Source organism: Podarcis muralis, chromosome 12, assembly GCF_964188315.1.
Source record: "Podarcis muralis chromosome 12, rPodMur119.hap1.1, whole genome shotgun sequence".
In the NCBI taxonomy this organism is placed as follows: domain Eukaryota; kingdom Metazoa; phylum Chordata; class Lepidosauria; order Squamata; family Lacertidae; genus Podarcis; species Podarcis muralis.
Genome location: NC_135666.1, coordinates 47,214,238 through 47,234,324, shown reverse-complemented (window position 1 = coordinate 47,234,324; position 20,087 = coordinate 47,214,238). Strand labels below are relative to the sequence as shown.

The 20,087-nt window shown below is 40.1% G+C and overlaps 1 protein-coding gene across 3 annotated transcripts in view; it reads right to left on the bottom strand.

The window, feature by feature from the left end:
- ATP2C1 (ATPase secretory pathway Ca2+ transporting 1) overlaps positions 1–20,087 on the bottom strand; it is a 49,741-nt gene that overhangs the window by 15,383 nt on the left and 14,271 nt on the right. For all 3 annotated transcript variants that reach the window (XR_003709092.2, XM_028750056.2, XM_028750058.2), the window contains 13 exons: positions 18,453–18,569; positions 16,473–16,562; positions 13,428–13,463; positions 11,533–11,594; positions 10,285–10,393; positions 8,231–8,386; positions 6,382–6,450; positions 5,455–5,530; positions 5,294–5,360; positions 3,088–3,212; positions 2,458–2,555; positions 1,065–1,160; positions 889–978 (listed from right to left, as the gene is read on the bottom strand). Coding sequence is in view for 2 of the 3 variants with exons in the window: in XM_028750056.2 (XP_028605889.2) it covers positions 889–978; positions 1,065–1,160; positions 2,458–2,555; positions 3,088–3,212; positions 5,294–5,360; positions 5,455–5,530; positions 6,382–6,450; positions 8,231–8,386; positions 10,285–10,393; positions 11,533–11,594; positions 13,428–13,463; positions 16,473–16,562; positions 18,453–18,569 (1,191 nt within the window). In the remaining variant the exon portion in view is untranslated. The remainder of the gene's footprint in view (positions 1–888; positions 979–1,064; positions 1,161–2,457; positions 2,556–3,087; positions 3,213–5,293; positions 5,361–5,454; positions 5,531–6,381; positions 6,451–8,230; positions 8,387–10,284; positions 10,394–11,532; positions 11,595–13,427; positions 13,464–16,472; positions 16,563–18,452; positions 18,570–20,087) is intronic.

Here is a 20,087-nt window from a genome sequence, read left to right as displayed (position 1 = left end):
CAAAAGCTGAACACTTCTGAATTAACTATTAAATAATACCCATGCGACTGACAAATTGCTTTATTTGCAGTAACTTATAAAAGTTTTAACTAATCAAACCCCCTTATGTTCCTGGAGATCCATGGGTGCATCTTCAAGATTCAACATAAAATGGTTAGAATTCTTTAGCAAATTTGGAACCGCTGTATTTTTTCTAAAGAAACCCTGCAAATGTCTACAGAACATATTATTATTATTATTATTATTATTATTATTATTATTATTATTATTATTAACTGAATAATAGTAACAACAACAACAACAACAACAACAACAATAATACAGAGGTCTCTCAGGGCAGTTTACAGAACATAGTTGTTCCTCTTTAGGAGTTATTAGCATTAATGATATTGCTATGCCTAGCCATCTAGTTTAGAGTGGGCCACACCAATTAGATTACGTTCTGCTGCTTGGATTCTTTACTGCATAGTATTGTGACACACCTATCACTATCTCTGCATGGTGGACTCTGGCCAATGAACTGCAACAATAAATTTGTTAGCCTAAGGTATCTAAGACCCTGGTGGCTTTGCCGCAGCAGAACACACCTACTCCCTTGGAGTACAGAAAATCTGGCATTTCTATTATCAGTACAGTCGTATCTTGGTTTTTAAACACCTTGGGAGTCAAACGTTTTGGCTCCCGGACGATCAAAAACCGGAAGTGATTGTTCCGGTTTTCAAACGTCCTTTGGAACCCAAACGTCCGAAGCAACTTCCACAGCTTCCGATTAGCTGCAGGAGCTTCCTTCAGTTCCTGCAGTTCGACTTCCAAGGTACCACTGTACTAGCTCTGTTGCCCTTAAAAACCTCCATACTTCAAAACAATATACATCAACACACCACCTACCTTCATAGCCAGTGCAATTAAGGCCCCTTCTGTTGGTCTTCCCATTAAGGTGTTGTTTCGAATTACAGCATCATTGCACACACACCCAGCCTAAAGAAATGAAAAAGGAAGTTCATGTAACACACAAGTATCCCCAATTTCAAAAAAAAGAGTGCACTTTCTGTGCAAGAACTTACCTCAACAATTCTGCTAACAGATGGTTTGTTAAATCCATGAACAACATCACCTTCAACTGTGACTTCTCCAAACCTGTTATAACCCACTCCAGTAACCTGGCAAAAATTAGACGATATGAATTTTACAAGGAAGCAAACGTTTGCTAATATTTTTTTTCTTTATGACCTTTGAAGCAGAGATATTATGAAAAGAGGATATGAACTTTGAAACTTTAATCCTTATGCATTCCCTTATGCATTTTAAAAATTTGTTTCTTATAATAGGTTTACAGGGTTTGCAGTATCTGTAATCAGATGGGAATTGTTGAGCCAGGGAACCACAGTGAAACTAGAGCTCATACACTGGCATGTTGACATTTCCTACATGAGGGGAAAAATTACATTGAAAAGAAGCCAGAGTTATTCATTTCAAGAAGTAGTTAATATTCCTCCCAAGACTCTCTTGCACATTTATTTTATGCAATTGAGTGGACACTTTAGTTAAAGTCAACATTTCCACAATCTCCTCTGTATTTAAAGGTACAACCATCTTCTCTATCCTCTAGCATTTCTCCTCTTAAACGATAGTATTAGGCAGAAATGCAGCTCAGAGATAAGTGTGAGGCAGCTGCTGCTGGGTTCACACCAGTCCTCCAGAAATGGAGTTCTCAGGACCAACGCATTTCTCATAAAATTAAAAAATAAAACCTGCCCATCCATGCTTATGTCTATTAAATACAACAAAGACAAATGCACCTTGATTTTATCCCTGTGGTACAGCAGTTGAGGTTTCTTAGTTTAATTGCTTCCCTTATCTTGCACCTAAAGGTCTTATTGATTAGTGTTTGAAAGTCACTGGCCTGGCAACCAGCCAAACAGGTCACTGTGACCTGGCAACCAGCCAAGTAGGTCCCTGTGATCTGGCAACTGGCCAAGGGTGTGGTCATTCTTGGGTATATTAAGAGGGGTCTGTACATTGCCTCTTTGGTTTTGCTGCAAGGAAGCTCTGCTAGATTGATGCTGATCTCTGTGCTGTATGTATGCTACGAGTTGTACTTGCTTCGCATTTGAAGCTTGCACCTTCTACTAGGGATCTAGTGGAAGCCTGTATATAGTGAAAATGCCTTAATGCTTTGGACCGGTCAGTAAAGGACTGAACAGACTGAAGACTTGGAGCCTGACTGAATTTCTTCCAGCACAGAACTGCACTGCCACGAACCTACACGCTTGGGGAGCTACACGCGTTTGGCACATGCCATACACCAACAACAGCAGTAAAACTGCCAGCACATGTGCAAAGCTAAGCAGGGTCCAGTATGGTTTCAGATTGGATGGGGAACCATGTGTTGAGATTCCTGCGTTGCAGAGGGTTGGACTTCCCACGCTAGAATTCTATGGTCTGCTTGCTACCTACCTCAGCATGTAATCCATCTGCCGTAAAGATATGAGTAACAGTCATTTCATTCTTTGTCAGCGTCCCAGTCTTATCTGAACAAACAACATTGCAGCAGCCTGGGGGGAAACATGAATGCAGTAATCACATGGAAGTTATGACATATTTGGGGAGGGTTAGGGGGCCGGAGGAATGACAGAACATGGGGAAAGAGCCTCTTCACAAAATATCGAGAAAGACGAAGAGTCCTAGGTTAAGGATGGAGAACTTGTGGCCCTCCAGAGGCTGATGAGTTCCCATATTCCTTGACTATTGGCTCTGCTGGCTGAGGCTGATGGGAGTCAAGAGTCCAAACACATCCAGAAGGTCACAGATTCCCTATCCCTGGGCTAAGGGAAAGCAGCACCAAACCACCCACCTCTCTCCAGCCAAACATTCCTGACTCCCTTCCTTCTTTCTTTGCAAGTCCCATTTTTACTGCAACCTTCCATACAAATCTAGATTGTCCCAGAGATTTCCTTAAATGCCCTCTGCAAGATCAGCTTCAGCATAATTATTTCTAGATTACATACCCTAATGTTAACTATTAATTCATACTGTCATTATGACCATCAGATACTCTTGAGTAATTCTGCACACTGCCATTCTTACCTAGAGTTTCAACAATCGGTAGTTTCTTGACAATGGCCCGTTTCTTGACCATTCTCATCACACCAAGAGCCAATGTTACTGTTACAACAATAGGCAGCCCTTCAGGGATTGCAGCTACAGCCAAGCTATAATTTAAAGAGGACATGTTAAGTGATTCCTTTCACAACTGTATGTACATGTTAAAACACAGAAGCCACTTTCACACATGGAGAGAAACAAACTATAGGTCCAGATTCACACATCACAACAAAGCCATACTCTGCCTTGTTTCCTGCCCCAATGCAGTACAGGCAGGAACAGAGGAACAGCAAAGAATCTGCGCATATTAACACTATCATTTATATTAAAATATCGTTTAACATTGTGTTCAAACCAGGCCAGAATATGTGTTCTTTATAGGGCTGAGTGAAAATGAGGGAGTTGGCTCATATCATGAAGAAGTCAACAATCCTAAGTTTCTTTGTTTTTAAAGGCCTGCAAAACAAAGCAAAATCGTTTGCCCATCCAGAGTGAGTGAAAGCAGCATTATCCTCACTCCGATTTGCCTTTGTGACATCATGCCTGACTACATGACATTAGTGTTGCCTATGTACCGAATTTTCTCTCTATAAGACACACCAGACCATAAGATGCACCTAGTTTTTGGAGGAGGGAAACAAGAGAAAAAAAATCTGAATCTCAGAAGCCAGAACAACAAGAGGGATCGCTGCAGCGATCCCTCTTGTTGTTCTGGCTTCTGGGATAGCTGCACAGCCTGCATTCGCTCCATATGACGCACACACATTTCCCCTTACTTTTTAGGAGGGAAAAAGTGAGTCCTATAGAGCAAAAAATATGGTAGTTCCTGATGGCTTCTTTCAAAGGCAATACCAGCCTTTGTTTCAAACAAAAAACTTGTGCCTCAGCTACTGGAAAGAACCAACTGTAAAAAGGCAGCAATCAGTGTGCAAAAGAATATTTTAAAAAATATTGTCCTGAATATTTCAGCCCTAGATATTAGTAAACCTATGTCAAACTAGAAATAAAAACAAAGTAGAATTAGCACATTTTATGAGTTGGTAACCTATGAAGCTGCCCGCATCCCAGTATAAAGATGGGGAAGAGCCTTAGCATACATTGTGTGAGGTCCAAGTTCATCTCCAGTTAAAAAAATCATAGGCAGAAGAGCTAGGAAAGATCCTGAGAGCAGCTGCCAGTTTGAATACTCAGTGGTGGGCTATATAGACCAGCATTCTGATTCAGTATAAGGTGCTTTGAAGTCTACTGAAAAGTGGTATATATGTTTGCTAAGAACAGTCATATAATAAGTCAGTGATAGCAGGATATATTCTACTACAGCATGGAGCAGTTCTTAAGAGAAATGAAGGGCAAGAGAGCACTGTCGGGCTCATAGCAAACATGTGTTGTTAAGAGCATTCGTACCCCCACTCGTCATCCAAAAAGGCTTCCAGAGCAGCTTACATGCAGTCCATTACAACAAGCCATGTCCCTACCCACAGGTTTACAAACTGGAAAAAACGAGGGAAAGGGGAGAGGGAGGGAAGCAGAAAACAAGGTTCCTCATAAACTAAGGAAGGGAGAGGCTCCTTAACCATGCCCTGGACTAATGGCCTAGAACCAGCCAGTTCCCAAGAGAGAGGGTGTCCCAAAAGGATACAGTGAGGAAAAAGTGTTTTCAAGGCAAGTAAAGAAAGCCTAAGATATACAGTCCAATTAACGGACGTTAAATGCAACATTGCTGTGAAGGCCTCACTGGGGTTAGAGGAATTCAAGCAAATTTCTACAGCATGCATATGGCTCTACTAGAAGTGGAGCGGCTGCTGCTTTTAAAGTGGATGGGAATGACCTTTTTCTTTAGAGAGAGAGAGAGTTATTTTTGATTAGCAAGATCCACTTGTGTGAATAGGGACAAGGTTAACTGGAATATAACTATTTGCCTAGCTTTGTTATCACTTCCTTATCTCAGTTCTGTGTCGTGTAAACAGATGAATCTGAAAGTTCTCTCTCTGAAACATTAACATGCATTTTGGAAGATACGTTAATATCTATTAATGAAGAGACCAATTTGGGAAGAGTCCACAGGAAAGTAAGATTCAAACGGCAGATTCTCTAATTTCCATAAAGCAAGTAAACTTTTGCAAGGACAACTTCAGTCTGAGACATTCACTTTTTCAGTATTATTAGAGATAATACTTAAGAATCTCACCTCACACCGATGGTAAACATATCAAGGATATGCTTTCCTTGCAACCAGCCAACCAGCATAATTATGCCTATAATAAAAGCAAATTGAACATTAAAAGATCTCCCTAATCAGTTAGAATAGCGCAAGGTGAGAGAGCTGTACAAAAACAGTTGTTCTCTTACCAATTATACCAAAGGAATACAAGGAAAGTTGTTTTCCTAAGAGATCCATGCTCCTCTGCAAAGGTGTCTTTGGAGCCTGGGTAAGAAGAACATTAAAACGCCTTTATTTAGTTGAACAGATTTGTCTAGGACTATATCTGATTTTATAGTTTTGTTAGCTTTGTATTGTGTTTTTGCATTGCAGGACAGTTTTCTATTACTTTATTTGAAAGCTGCCTTTAAAATTAAAGCTGAAATGAAAAGGCAGAATAAAATTGCTATAAAATAAATACACTGCACTCAGCTCAGCATAGCTCAGCAAGTGGCAATGTACTTATAGTGGTACCCCACAGGTACCAATTCTTTCTCTTCTATCCTCCATACTTTCTGAAATACTAATCAGATGTGAAAGGAAAAAAGACTCAATAATTCTGTCATCGTCAACAAGACTTCCTACACAAAAGCCATTTCACATCTGCCCTGAATATTTGGCTTTTCACAAAGGTTAAATTACATGGGGGGGGGAGGACTTCAAAGGCTGCATTTGTTCACAAAATGCAGGCATTTCAGCCCATCATGAATGCACAAACTTTTGGGATAATTTTATTAACTCTGTTTGCAGAGAATATTGCAGTGAGCACCAAGATATCTTGCAAATGAGAACAGAAAACATAGAAAAGTGTTATTCTAGCAAATATAAAAGGAAATCTAAACTCAGATTAGTAGTCCCTTCAAATTCAGTAGAATTTTGGGGTGCATTTCTACAACTGACTTTATCGCACTCCTATACTTAAAGCATCTGTGTGCAATGATGAAATGTTATTTTTTAAAATTCTGGTTTCGATGCTACCTCTCCATGTTGTTCAGCTTACAGTGAACACTGTAAAATGATCTAACTTTGTAAGAACCAGGATTTAAGTTGTTCATTTGTAATACTATACTACTTACTTCTTCTGCTTGCATCATTTTGAAAACCTCCCCAAACTCAGAGTTTTCTCCAGTTCCAATAACTATCCCCTAGAAAATGAAACATAACAAGTTCAAAATGTAATTCAAAGAGGACTGGCTTACTCCCCCCCCCCCCCCAGTTGTAACAAGTCTATTATTATTTAACTTGCAAGAGGACTGACTTCTAGTTTTTACTAGAAATACAAAGGTTCATCAAAGTTCTAAAATGTTTAAAAGTACAAGGTGTAGACTCAAGATCTCACAGCTGAAGCATGACTAATATTTGTTGAGTGAGCCTGAGAATGCACTTTTGCTTAAGACCACAAGAAATAATCTGCAGAATTAGATCAAGGTTGATTTAGCCCAGCACTCTTGACCGAGTTCACATTCTTCATATGAATCCAAGCAATCAGTGACATACCAGGAATTAGCCTAGAAACCACTTCTGCCCGACCCTTGTATAACTGAGGCCAAACTCTTATTTGCACTGACTTTTTAGCATTGTCTACAAGGTACCTTTATAATGATTAAATATTTCTTCAAGTTATCATGCATTCACGTTTTAATTATAAGTGGTAGCAGAGTGCAGGTGTTGAGAACCTACAGTGCAAATCAGGGATGCTGGAGGAATCCATTGAAAAATGAACTATCAATAGGATTTCCTTTCAGCTGCCCTTTCAACTCCCACCACGACACAAGATTATTGTTATGAATTATTTTCACCTTGGTTCTCTACAACAAAAAGTTTGGAGTTTTTAAAACACATGCAGCATTATATGTGAAAAGATACAAAAATTATGGATGTTATTTACATATTCTTTAATGTATAATTGTCTTTCTCCCAAGGAAGACAATTTGCTAGCCCAGAAATGGAAAGAAGATATGAACTATGCTGAAATGGCAAAACTCATAGGAAGAACCAGGAAGCAGGAAGAATCAAACTTTAATAAAGAAGGGGAAAGTATATAATGTATTTGAAAAAATTATTGTAAACAACTACATTCATTAGTAGGATTGGCAGAAAACTTGTAGTAAAAATTTGAATTATGGATTTATAATAATTGGAGTTATCAAGGAGATGTAAAGGGAAAATAATAAAAAGTGAAAGGGGATATTCTGTTTGTAGTCTGTTTTTTTCGTTGTTTGTAAAATTGAAAGTGAAAAAAAATATTAAAGTGGGGTTAGGATCTACTTCCTGTTGTGTTAATTTCACAACCCAACAGAATGTATGATTCATTATTGTTCTTTTCAAATGAAAATTAGCTACAGTGTTGTTTCAGCACACACACACATAACCATTTTCTGAATAATGAAATAAAAGGGAGTTATATGTGGTTAAATGGTAAGAATAATTTATACAATCCAGGACACAAAGAGCAAAATATCAACAGGGTTTATACAAGTTTATATAAAACTCTGAAATCAAACTAGCGAGACAAGTTGCAATCCTAGCCTCTGGAAATTAACTAAATTTGAAAAGGAGCATATAGGGAAGGTAGTTGATTTGTAAATATCTCCTGATGCCAGAGATAAGCATATATTTAATATGCTTGTGCAAATTAAATTGCAGTGGAACAGAAGATACCAGTGTGAACGAATGCTGGAACAGATTGAGGCATGTTCGTACCTCCCTAATACCAATACGTTTTTCCAAGGCTATATTACCACAGCATTTCAGATAGTACTCTATTAAGGGGTGTCTGTGTGTGTGTAAATGTATGTATGTATGTATGTATGTATGTATGCATAAATAAATAAAACATATCCTGAATCGTAGCAAATCAGTAGCCTTTACAGTCAACCTAACTTTTACAAATGCATACATTTAGTATTCTTGTATAAGGAATACCTTTGCCTTTCCACATCGAACAAGTGTTCCCATGAAAGCAATATTGCTCCTTGAAGTGAGGTCTCCATTCGTAGCAGCTGACTGAGGAGAAGTGCATTTTGAAGAAGGAGTTGTCTCCCCTGTCAGACTAGATTCGTCAATAGACAGATCCACGGCCTTTGAGGGGAAAAATAGATATGATAAAACAGTTAGATTTTATTTTCCATCTTCTAATGCAGCCTTCTCCAACCTTGGGTCCCCAAAGGTTTGTTCTGTTACAACCCTCATGTTCATCCCCAGCCAGTGATGATCAAGCATGTTGTAGCACTAAAACATCTGAGAACCCCAGGTTGGAAAGGTGGTTCTGAAATATTAGTGGACATGCTTGGTATTTTGAGACCCTATTGAACTTTCATTTAGGAGTCTATGCATGTTACAGACTGAACACAAACAGTAATCACACTGCTTTTGAGTTTCAAAAACAGCTTACAACGCAGCATGGGGTTAACTGTTCGAAGAAAGTAGTCTCTACTTGGAGTGCCCAGATGATACATGGCCTATGTTTATACAACTGCCTCTGGACTATACATTTGACTACTTTAAGTTGAATTTTCTAAATACAGAATTGGCTTTATATAGTATGCTTTATAGGGATGCGGGTGGCGCTGTGGGTTAAACCACAGAGCCTAGGACTTGCCGATCAGAAGGTCGGCGGTTCAAATCCCCGCGGCGGGGCGAGCTCCCATTGCTCGGTCCCTGCTCCTGCCAACCTAGCAGTTCGAAAGCACGTCAAAGTGCAAGTAGATAAATAGGTACCGCTTTGGCGGGAAGGTAAACGGTGCTTCTGTGCACTGCTCTGGTTCGCCAGAAGCAGCTTAGTCATGCTGGCCACATGACCCGGAAGCTGTACGCCGGCTCCCTCAGCCAATAAAGCGAGATGAGCACCGCAACCCAGAGTCGGCCACGACTGGACCTAATGGTCAGGGGTCCCTTTACCTAGTATGTTTTATATTCCATGCTCAATTATATATTTAGGATTCAGCCATACCACACACATAAAGAGCTACACCTGACATGCCCTGAGATGACAACTCCCATTAGGGAACACTTTCCTTGTTCTTGGGCCAGGGGCAGCACAGAGGAATCATGGAGGAGAGGGCCAGACAGTGATGTGCCATAGCTTGGGAGCCCGCAGTTTCCCTACAGAAGTTATAGGGAACCTGTGGCCCTCCGTATGTTGTTGGGACTAAAACTCTCATCACCCCTGACCACTGGCCATGCTGGCTAGGACTGAGGGGAATTGGATTCCGACAACACATGGAGAGACATGGAGGTTCCCAATTCCTTACCTACAGCTTCAGGGACAAAAATGAACCTATATGTGGGTAGAATAATGTGCATGAATCATATAGAATACTCTGTTGCTTCAGGAAACAAGTTTCACCTCTCCAATTATTTCACATTTTTAGGGGTGAATAAGCAACAATATATTGCTGCTACCAAAATTATGATGAGTCAGCCCATTAACATGATGGAATTGTTCAAAATTAAGAACAGCTGCTTGGAAATCTTTGAATTAGCATTATTGCATATTTCAGACAGGGCAGAATGTCCACAGCCACCAAATTTAGTAGTGTACTTGGAATTCAGCATATTTCCTCATTTCATAGTTACAGCTGCTGCAACTGGCTACCCCCTTCAGTTATATTTTTAAAAATCCTAAATAGATAACCATCTTGTGGTCTCCGGTTAGTCATACAAAGAGTGACATTTATGTCATGCCAACTTGCTCCTGTTGACATGTCAGGTGGCCTTTGCACTAGTGGATGAATTATATTACGGTCAGTTACCAGAGGGCATATAACCTGCTCACGTTAGCCCTTTTGCTTATGGTATAATTTCACAAAAACTCCAGTGATAAGATGTAATGTGAAATCATATCTTCTCTAGGCCCACATTATTGTTCGGCAAAGTTAGCGTGTGAATCTATATTATTAAATGTCTAAGAGTAACACATATCTGCTAGATCCCAGAATCTAAAACTACAGTTTAGCGTGCAATTAATGACTACGCACCTCAAACAGACGCAGGTCAGCAGGAACTCTGTCTCCCACTGACAGGCAGACAGTATCACCTGGAACCAAGTCTCTTGCAAGTGTATGCTCCACCCTGCCTTCTCGAACACTGTAGAGAATGAAATATGTTACAATAACGTGAAAACTCAGTGGAATACATCCACTCATGTTTATTTTGAGATTTAAAAAGAAAGGACTTCCGGATACAATAACTAATGAAGACCACTGCATCACATCACAAAGAACTATAATCTTCAGCTAGCCCTTGCAGATCTAATTGGATAAAATATGCTTGATCCGCTATGTTCAAAGAACTTTCCCCCTTTAGATGTCATTTTTTCCATTTCAAGTCAAACTGAAGGTGGCAGTTCTGTATTAGCATGGGGAAAAGCAAAATGCCAATGTAAGTACTGTACCTTTAATAAAGTTCTTTTGGAAGCGGTGTTTTCAATTCTGAGTCTTGAAATTACACTCTAGCATGCTACCTTTTTACACAGTTATGTGAGGCCAATTTCCATTTTCCTAAAAAAATACCATCTTCAGAGTTTTAATTAAATCTGCTATACCAACCAGGGGCATGAAGCCAAATGTGGGGAGGAGACTTACAGAACACTACTCAGTAAAAATATATATGCAGTTAATAGTGTAAATTAATAGCCACGATCCAAGAAGTCATTTACATATGAATAGGAAAACCTCAAAAAGCCCCATTTCTCTTTGAAGGTCTTGCAGTACTTATTTATATAAATAAATATTTATGAGGTGCTTCTCAGCTCACAGGCACGCAAGGAAATGTAAAATATTAAATAAAAAAAACTAAACAGCAATACACTATAAATATACCAAACCCCATCCCCAATAAAAACAGGCTGTGTTTTTGCTGTTTTCAGCACACATGGTAATTTCCCTTTCTGAAAGGCAAGCTCTTATACGGTTTCTAGTATCTGCATCCACCATCCCCTCAGTGACACAGAAACAGATGACTGAATCCCAGCTATTTACTGAAACATTATCTATTACTTATTTAAAATATTTTTATATCATCCTTCATGTGAACATGATCTTCAGCTAAGCAGTTCTATTTGACAATCTTATCAAAAGCTTAAAGAAAGAAACTAGCTCTCTCGTGCTACGTAGATACAACCATTTGGCATCACATGAAGTCATAAAGGCATCTTCAGCTACATCAGATTAATGATACTGAAGGTTATTCATTTAGGGTAAGTCTAAAAATAAGCTGGTCCATACCAGTGACATTCTGGAGGTACAAGTTTACTCAGCTCTTCTAGAGATTTTTCAGAACGGTATTCCTGGAGGTGCACAACAAGAAGAAAATTAAAATAGTTCTCGAAATGTACTATATCAGTCCTATATTTTTTATTTTAAAAAAATTATTGGTTTTACAATTTAGTTTTACATTCACAAAATATTAATAATAATAATAATAATAATAATAAATACCAAAGATATATGTGCTATATCAGACCTATCAAGTCTGTCTGCTATTCACTCCTCTCTTGACTAGATTCCAAAAGAGCTGCTACCTGGAAACACTTCAGCACTGCAATAGCTCCATAGAGCAAACCATAACATACAGAAGTAATCCACCAGCTGGATTGCCCCATCGTATGGGAAAGTCTACAGTGATTTGCGATGTTACACTCTTCTCCAGTGAAAAGTACAAAACAGTGCTCAACTACAAAAAAATAAAGCCTGTCTCTTAGCACATCTGTAACATGTTTCCAAGAGCCTATTCTTCACATTTCCATAGAAGTTGTTACAGGCAATGTCTAGTGCATAATGAATAAGCTGCTCCTTGGCACATGGAAGTGAACTGATTAAACTCCATCACACTTTTTTCTGAAACCGATTGATACCTTCTTCCTAGATTTATTAATTATGGGGTGGCAGGCATTGGGATATCCAGCAAACTATCTGGCTTACAGCATCAATGCCACTCTTGGACATGTGCACCTAAATCAGTGCTTCTCAAACTATGGGTCCAAACATGTTCCTGGCTGGGTCACACATTGAGGAGCTCACCCCACAAAAAAAGAGGAGCTATCTCTTTCCACGGTGTAACATTACTGTTGTGTCTTTTTAAAATACTTGCTCCCTGGGCTCCCCCCTCCCTCTATGGAATGTTTCAGGTAAAGGTAAAGGGACGCCTGACCATTAGGTCCAGTCGCGGACGACTCTGGGGTTGCAGTGCTCATCTCACTTTACTGGCCGAGGGAGTCAGCGTACAACTTCCGGGTCATATGGCCAGCATGACTAAGCCACTTCTGGCGAACCAGAGCAGCGCACGAAAATGCCGTTTACCTTCCTGCTGGAGTGGTACCTATTTATCTACTTGCACTTTGACGTGCTTTTGAACTGCTAGGTTGGCAGGAGCAGGGACTGAGAACCGGGAGCTCACCCCAACGCAGGGATTCGAACTGCCAACCTTCTGATCAGCAAGTCCTAGGCTCTGTGGTTTAAGCCACAGTGCCACTCACGTCTCAATGGAATGTTTACATTCTATATAAATACATACTACCTGTATAATACTCATATTAATATTAAAAAGCGGTGGGGGGGGCCCTAACTTGTTGAATCCTAACTACTGATGTGATATTTTTGTGTTTCCCATTGGAGGCTTGAAAGTTGAGAGCTAGTTTGCAGCAAGAGTCAAATTGACAGGTAGGTTGAACTGCACTCCTCTCAATGAGCCAAAATCCTAATTTTAAAATAGAGCATTTTTTCGCTCTGTGGAGGTGCTTCCTCTAAACTGTATTTTTCCTCAGAAGAGGGAAGAAAAGGTTCCTTTTGGAAGAAGCACTTTTAATCTGGGCTGCTTCCTCCGGTCCCCTCAGCTGCACTAGGAAGTTTTCAGCAATCCCAGCTGGGCTGACAAAGAGCCCAGCTTTCAAAGGAACAACTGGGAGCCCACATAGGACGTCAGATGGATGCGGTTTGTGGGCGATACCTTCCAGGCCAAAGTGGACCCAAGCTGGGCCTAATTACAACATAGGCAGGAGGTTTCCCACCCGTGTCTGAGGAAAAAAAACCTAGCCTAAATGCTTTTAAATTGCTTTAAGTGTAATAAATACAGCTTTTCTACAAAAATGGCTCTTGGGTAAAGTGAATGAAAAACATCTTACCTGAACAAAGGCAACCGTAACAACAATAAGTATTGCCTGTATGGATGAAGAAAAATGTTTACTAAAACAAACTGCCTTGTCAACATTTAAATCAAACATGCAGATTACATGTTACCTGAATCAGGTACAATATACTATTTAAGACTAAACTGAGGAATGACAAACACAGGCAATAGGTTTCAATCATTTCTTTTTTTCTTACTAAGGTTCTGGGAGATAAAAACAAACAAACCTGGGAAGTAGGAAGAGCCCCACCCTGTTCCACCACCATTTCCATGCCAGACTTCTAAGTCAAGCAAACCACCGTGTATGACCATGTCATGAAATTATTGAATGTCTAATAAATTAGTATTGGAATCTTTCAGACTGCGTTGTCACACACCATGCATCTTTTTCGCTCAGTTTTTATTTTTCTACATTCAACTACATAAGTGGCAGGTTAATACTCTCTCTGCTTCCAAGAGTCTAGATGTTGTTTTATTTATTGTCAGCTCACAAAGTCAAGTCAATTAAGCCTCAATGATTTCGCATATTATTCTAAGAATCAAAAGCCTGGTTATTTGCCCGTCCCCCACTGCCAACTCCATGAGCAAGGCAGCAACAGGCTGCTTTAAACATCTAAGCATGGTTTCCAACAGTTCCATTTAGGCAGCAGCAAAAACTACTCAAAGAAACTCTATAGTCATATACACCCCCCCCCCTTTGTACTGCCAATGTTTCTGCAGCGCTGTGAAGAATACGTACTTAACATTTAGGAATTGAGCCTCTCTACTGAAAGGATCAATGGTACGGACTGCGTTTTCGGCTAGGCAATCCATGCTTAACTTTTAGGTTTAAAAAGATTAGCGCTGTAAAGGTATTTTAATAATCCAGGATTAGAACCAGACAGTATAAAGAGTAGTTACAAATGTCACTTCAGACTTTTAGCACAAAAAAGCAAGTGAAAATCAGTTCATCTTGACATTCAAAGCCTTCTAGTCTGCATTTCTTTCTGCTTTGTAACATTTATCCATTCTTATGAAGCTATACTCCACGGGCATCTCCCAGTGCCAGTAATTCTAGGATGTGAGCTGAATCATCATCCTGACCAGGCAAATTATGTTTCAGCCATGTATTCTAGCCTTGATTTAAACTATATTAAAACTGCCGTTACAGGTCTTCCTGTTTAATAGGAAACCATGTAATTAAAAGGTGCCTTAAATTGCTTTGGCCTTATACAGAACAATCAACTATGTTTCTAGAAGAAAGGAGAGAACAATAAATAACATAGGCATTGTTTTCAGCCTGTTGCTTGGCATTCAGCCCATTAAAAACAATGCAAATATTGCTGGGAGGGGAAAACATAAAGTTACCACTTGGGCACCATGAAGAATCCCCCTTATTTTTTTATTTAAAATATTTATTAAGGAGATTTCAGGGTGATGTACAGAAGTATGACCAGAACTATTCACGAAATTTATAAATACAAAAGGAGGGTAAAAACCCCAACCACAAGATGAGATCTACTGGTTCAGACTAAAGACATATCTAGTACCTGTGGCCAACCAGATGGCTATAGGAAGTCCACAAGCAGAACATGAGAGCAACAGCATTCTCCCTACTCAGGATCTCCAGCGCTTGGTGTTCAGAGGCATACTGCTACTGGAGTTAAGACATCCTTATCCTCCATGAATATGCCTAATCTTTTAAAGCTATCCATGCTGATGGCCCATCACTACTAATTTTGTGGTAAAAGTAAAGGGACGCTCATCTCACTTTACTGGCCGAGGGAGCCGGTGTACAGCTTCTGGTCATGTGGCCAGCATGACTAAGCCGCTTCAGGCAAACCAGAGCAGCGCACGGAAATGCCATTGACCTTCCCGCTGGAGTGGTACCTATTTATCTAACTGCACTCTGATGTGCTTTTGAACTGCTAGGTTGGCAGGGGCAGGGACTGAGCAACGAGAGCTCACCCCGTCACGGGGATTCGAACCACCGACCTTCTGATTGACAAGCCCTAGGCTCTGTGGTTTAACCCATAGCGCCACCATCGTCCGTTTTGTGGTAGTAAATCCCAAAAACTAACAAACAAAATAAAAGGCAGACTAAACACACAAATAGTATATCAAGCACTACGTGCACGTGCGTGTGTTCAATTTATATATTCGGCGTTTCCGTGCGCTGCTATGGTTCACCAGAAGTGGCTTAGTCATGCTGGCCACATGACCCGGAAGCTGTACACCGGCTCCCTAAGCCAGTAAAGCGAGATGAGCGCCGCAACCCCAGAGTCGGCCATGACTGGACCTAATGGTCAGGGGTCCCTTTACCTTTAAACACACAAAACTGAAGAACAGCATGAAAAACACAGCTCCCATTAAAATGCTACCTTGAATGAATGGTGAATAGGAAGATCTTAACGCAGCAATGAAAATATTGCAATATTGGCACCAGTTTATCTTGTTGAGGAGTGTATTCCAAAGTCAGGACAGCACCATGACATATAATCCCACCAACTGGTGTCCCAACCAAGGTGATCCACCCCACTCTAAATTGTAGCAGCTGGTCAATTAGTAGCTACAATACCCATTTTTACTACATTCTTTTTTTAGCTTAAGAAGGAGGAAGAAGTCTACATCATGTATGCCAGCTGGTACACAACAGGGAGATAAAACATATTTCTCAAAGTAACCAAATATATAGCACTGAACAAATTTCCATCTGGTCTCTAAGTATGGAGAGGGATGAGCAGGTGGATTTTTCAATCCAACAACACAGACTAGTGTTTGTAAAAAGAGAAGTACACTGTGAGGAATAGTCAAGAGTTTGGGGTCATTGTGTGAGAAAGGCAGAAGGGCTTGGTGTGGCAAATGCCTCACAGGCGCCCATTCATATGAAACAAATAAGGAACTGAAAGGGAAATAGACTATTAAGTATTACTACAAAGCATCAAAGACACTTGGCTGGTTTCTACTCCTCACCGGGTAACTGACTGGAAGCCCAAGACTGAATAAATATCCAGCATATAATAATAAAAGGGGGGGGGGGGAATCTTAGGATTTTACTTACCACAGTGATACTGACAGCATCATCAAACTGATGCATTAAAACACTGAAGACTGCAGAAGCCAGGAGAAGCATAATAAGGGGATTTTTAAACTGCAAAGAAAAAGAAAACATTTTTTTCAGAAGTGTGTTGAAATAACTGATAATAAAGCTCCTTTTGGCAAACTGGTAAATTCAGTGTATTCTGTACCAAGGTACAGTCATGGGGTACCTGGCCCTAATGTCTTAAAAGAGAGGAGGTCCAAATTAGGCACAGTTACAAACTTTTATATGGGTTGAAAAATACCCAAGTTTTAAAATACTTCCTTTATTACTACAAAAATGAGAGGCTTTAAAAAATGTTAACACCTCAAAACCGTTAAACCACTATTTGAAGAAAAAATACTACATTCAACAATTTTAATAAAATCAGAGTTTCCATTTATAAATTTAGAGTTGGAATCCTCCTCCTAGTGTAAGCATTCATTTAAACAAAGATTGAACAGGAAAATGGCAAGAACAGGAACAGCATGAGACTTCCCATCCAGACCTTCATAATCTTTTGAAAGGCCGGTGGGTGGGGAGGAAGTGGCAAGTAAAAAAAGCATTCAATGCGATGTGCACTGCATATGTGCCTTGTGTGATTGTCCATAGCAGATGGCACAAACAACTGTCAGTTAGGACATGCCCATTAATTGTATTTCAATATTTTTAAAAATCCCAAAATGTCACAGAAAATATTCAAATGGAGAACATATCTGCCAATTTCATTCCCAATAAGCTCTTCTGACTAAAGTTCTAACGAATGGGGTAAAAATAATTAATAATCTGAAGGAACTTTAAAAACTGGGGAATTGGTTTCATAGAAAAGTGTGTGTAAGCTTCAGATTTTTCAAAATATGAATCACAGTTTGACACATTTTGACTTCTTGCTTGTATAAGCCCAGTAGTTGTGCTTAGGCTGAATGCAAGACTAGCCCAAGACATTTTGGTACCCTCAGCAAACTACAAATTGGAGCCCCCATCCCCTAACTGGGGGGAAAGGGGGTGAGTTAAGAACTACATTGGTAACAAGGGTGAAAGGAGAGCAGCAGGACTTCCTATTCACCAAGAGGCTGCTGTAGAGGCTGCATTGGAAGTGGGGCTGGTGAGGTGATGGTTGATGTACCCTCCAAAGAGCGGGGTGCAGCTGCTGCTGTGCATCACCCACTGCACAGCAGCAGCAGCAGCAGCAGCAGCAGCGAGTGATGTATTCCTTGGGAGGCCGGATCTGCTGCCCCTGTGTATCCTGCCATCTGAGGCAGCCTCCTCGCCTTGCCTCATGGGTGGGCCAGCCCTTGCTGAGTGACATTCATTCCTCTTCCTCCCCTAGGCCTCTTAAATCAAGGAATATTACACTTTTCCAACAGTGAAACATAATGTATTATTTCTGGGGAAATTAAGTCCCTGTTCACAACTACCAAGGCTACTGCTATTTAAAGCCCTGCCTGGAAAGCAGTTGTACAAGTGGCATGAATACCTACAGGACACTGCTAGTGGCATCAAATGAGTGGCAAGTCCCTACCGCATCCCTGCTACCCTAAGCATACAGGGTATCCTCACTTGTCTTTGCCTAGCTTGCAAAGAGGGACCTCACTCGAGAGCTGAAACTCATCACAAGACAGATTGAAGAAATCGCTTATGACATTCCCCTACCAAGCTGAAAATAGCTAGTGAAGTTGTCTCTTTACTGACTGTGTGCACCTCTATATTTGATAGCAATGACGACTGTCCTCTAACAAATGTGGAGAGGGTGAGCAGCCATTTCCCCTACCTACAAGTGTGTCTAATTCCTCCTTCTACTGCTCAAGGGTAAGAAATCACACTACCGCTCTTGAACTGGGACCAGCAGGATAATACCACAATGACTAAAGGCTCTATCAACATCTTTTGAACTGATGGATCTAAAATCTAAATCTCAAAAATCTTTTTTTAAGCCCTCAGAAAGGAAGAAGAAAGGCTCACCTGAGAAATGTATTTTTTCCATAGTGGTTCATCTTCACCAATATCAAACTCATTCCATCCATGGAAGGCCCGTCTATGACAAACCTCACAGTTTTTCAAGCCATTCTGAAGGTCAGCCTATGAGAATATGTGAATTTTAATCATTTTATTTCTCAAGCAAAGCCAAGATTTCATTCCATTGCAATCAAAAGCTGAAATATTATAGCAGTCAAGTCTGTTATTCTTATCTCACATTCCTGGTTAAAAGGTTGTTTACCGAATCTAATTTCATAGCTGTAATATTTAAGAATTTGAATGACTAAGCAGGAGTTCTATCACAAGGGCAAATGATTGCTGCATTCCTGAAGTGTTGAGGGTTTTCCCCCCCTAGGTAGCGATAAAAAATCGAAACCTTCCTCCTATTAGTAAGTTCCTAGACCCAGATACAGACCTGAAAGATCACCATCCCTCATATAAACCTGCTCATATTTTAAGGTCATCTTTGGAGGTCCCTAATCCAGATATGTCCACGCTGGAGGTTAGGCAGGAGGCTACTGGAAATAATCTTCCCAATTGTAGTGTCCCACCTTTGGAATGCCATCTCCAAATATGCTCATCCAGTAGCAGTTCTCATGTCCTTTCAGTTCTAGGTGAAGAACTCTCCCCCCCCCTCCGCCCCCAGCTTCCAGGATTTCTAAAATCTTGCTTAAATCTGGTTTTACTTTACAGCTGCATTTTACTGGGGGTTTTTTCCTTTTCTTTTACTGTTCTGCTGTCTACAGTTCTAATATCCATGTTAAGTCTCCTTACGTTTTTAAAAACATTACATTAAAGGGATATTCTGGAGGTTGCAAAGAGGGATTTTGAAACAGATAAATAGTTTTCCTTCAATATTGAGTAACAGATCAGCATTTCCTCTAGCTGCTCCAATATATGATGCACATTTGAGAATACCGAAATATAAGTGGACACGTCCTGAGAATCTGTCCGATTTTAAAATTCTACCACAGATACATTGATATAATTTGCCAAGACAGCAGACTGACAGCTGTGACTTACAGAAAATACTATCTGGTCATTTGAATACAGTACCCTTATTTAAATCATTCATGCTTCCAAGCAGCAATATCATGTTAGAAAGTTTTGAAAGCCATACATTTAAATATGCACCTTGGAAAAGACAATAATAACCTTCTTTCAAAGTTCTAGATTATGTTAATTCAAAATTTGATTGGCTCACACAACACAAAAATACAAAATGAGAACACAAAATGCATAATAGAACACAAACAAACCAATAATAATAATAATAATAATAATAATAAATTTTATTTATATCCCGCCCTCCCCAGCTGAAGCTGGGCTCAGGGCGGCTAACAACAATCAAATAACCAAATAGTTGAATAATCACACATTCTAAAATATTTCATTATAAAAATTAATTAAAATCAAATTGATGGCAACCAAAATACTGTGCAGGTTGCCAGAGGAGGGAGTCAGGCTGCGCCCTGACCAAAGGCCTGGTGGAACAACTCTGTCTTGCAGGCCCTGCGGAAAGATGTCAGGTCCCGCAGGGCCCTAGTCTCTTGTGACAGAGCATTCCACCAGATTGGAGCCGCAGCCGAGAAGGCCCTGGCTCTAGTTGAGGCCAGCCTA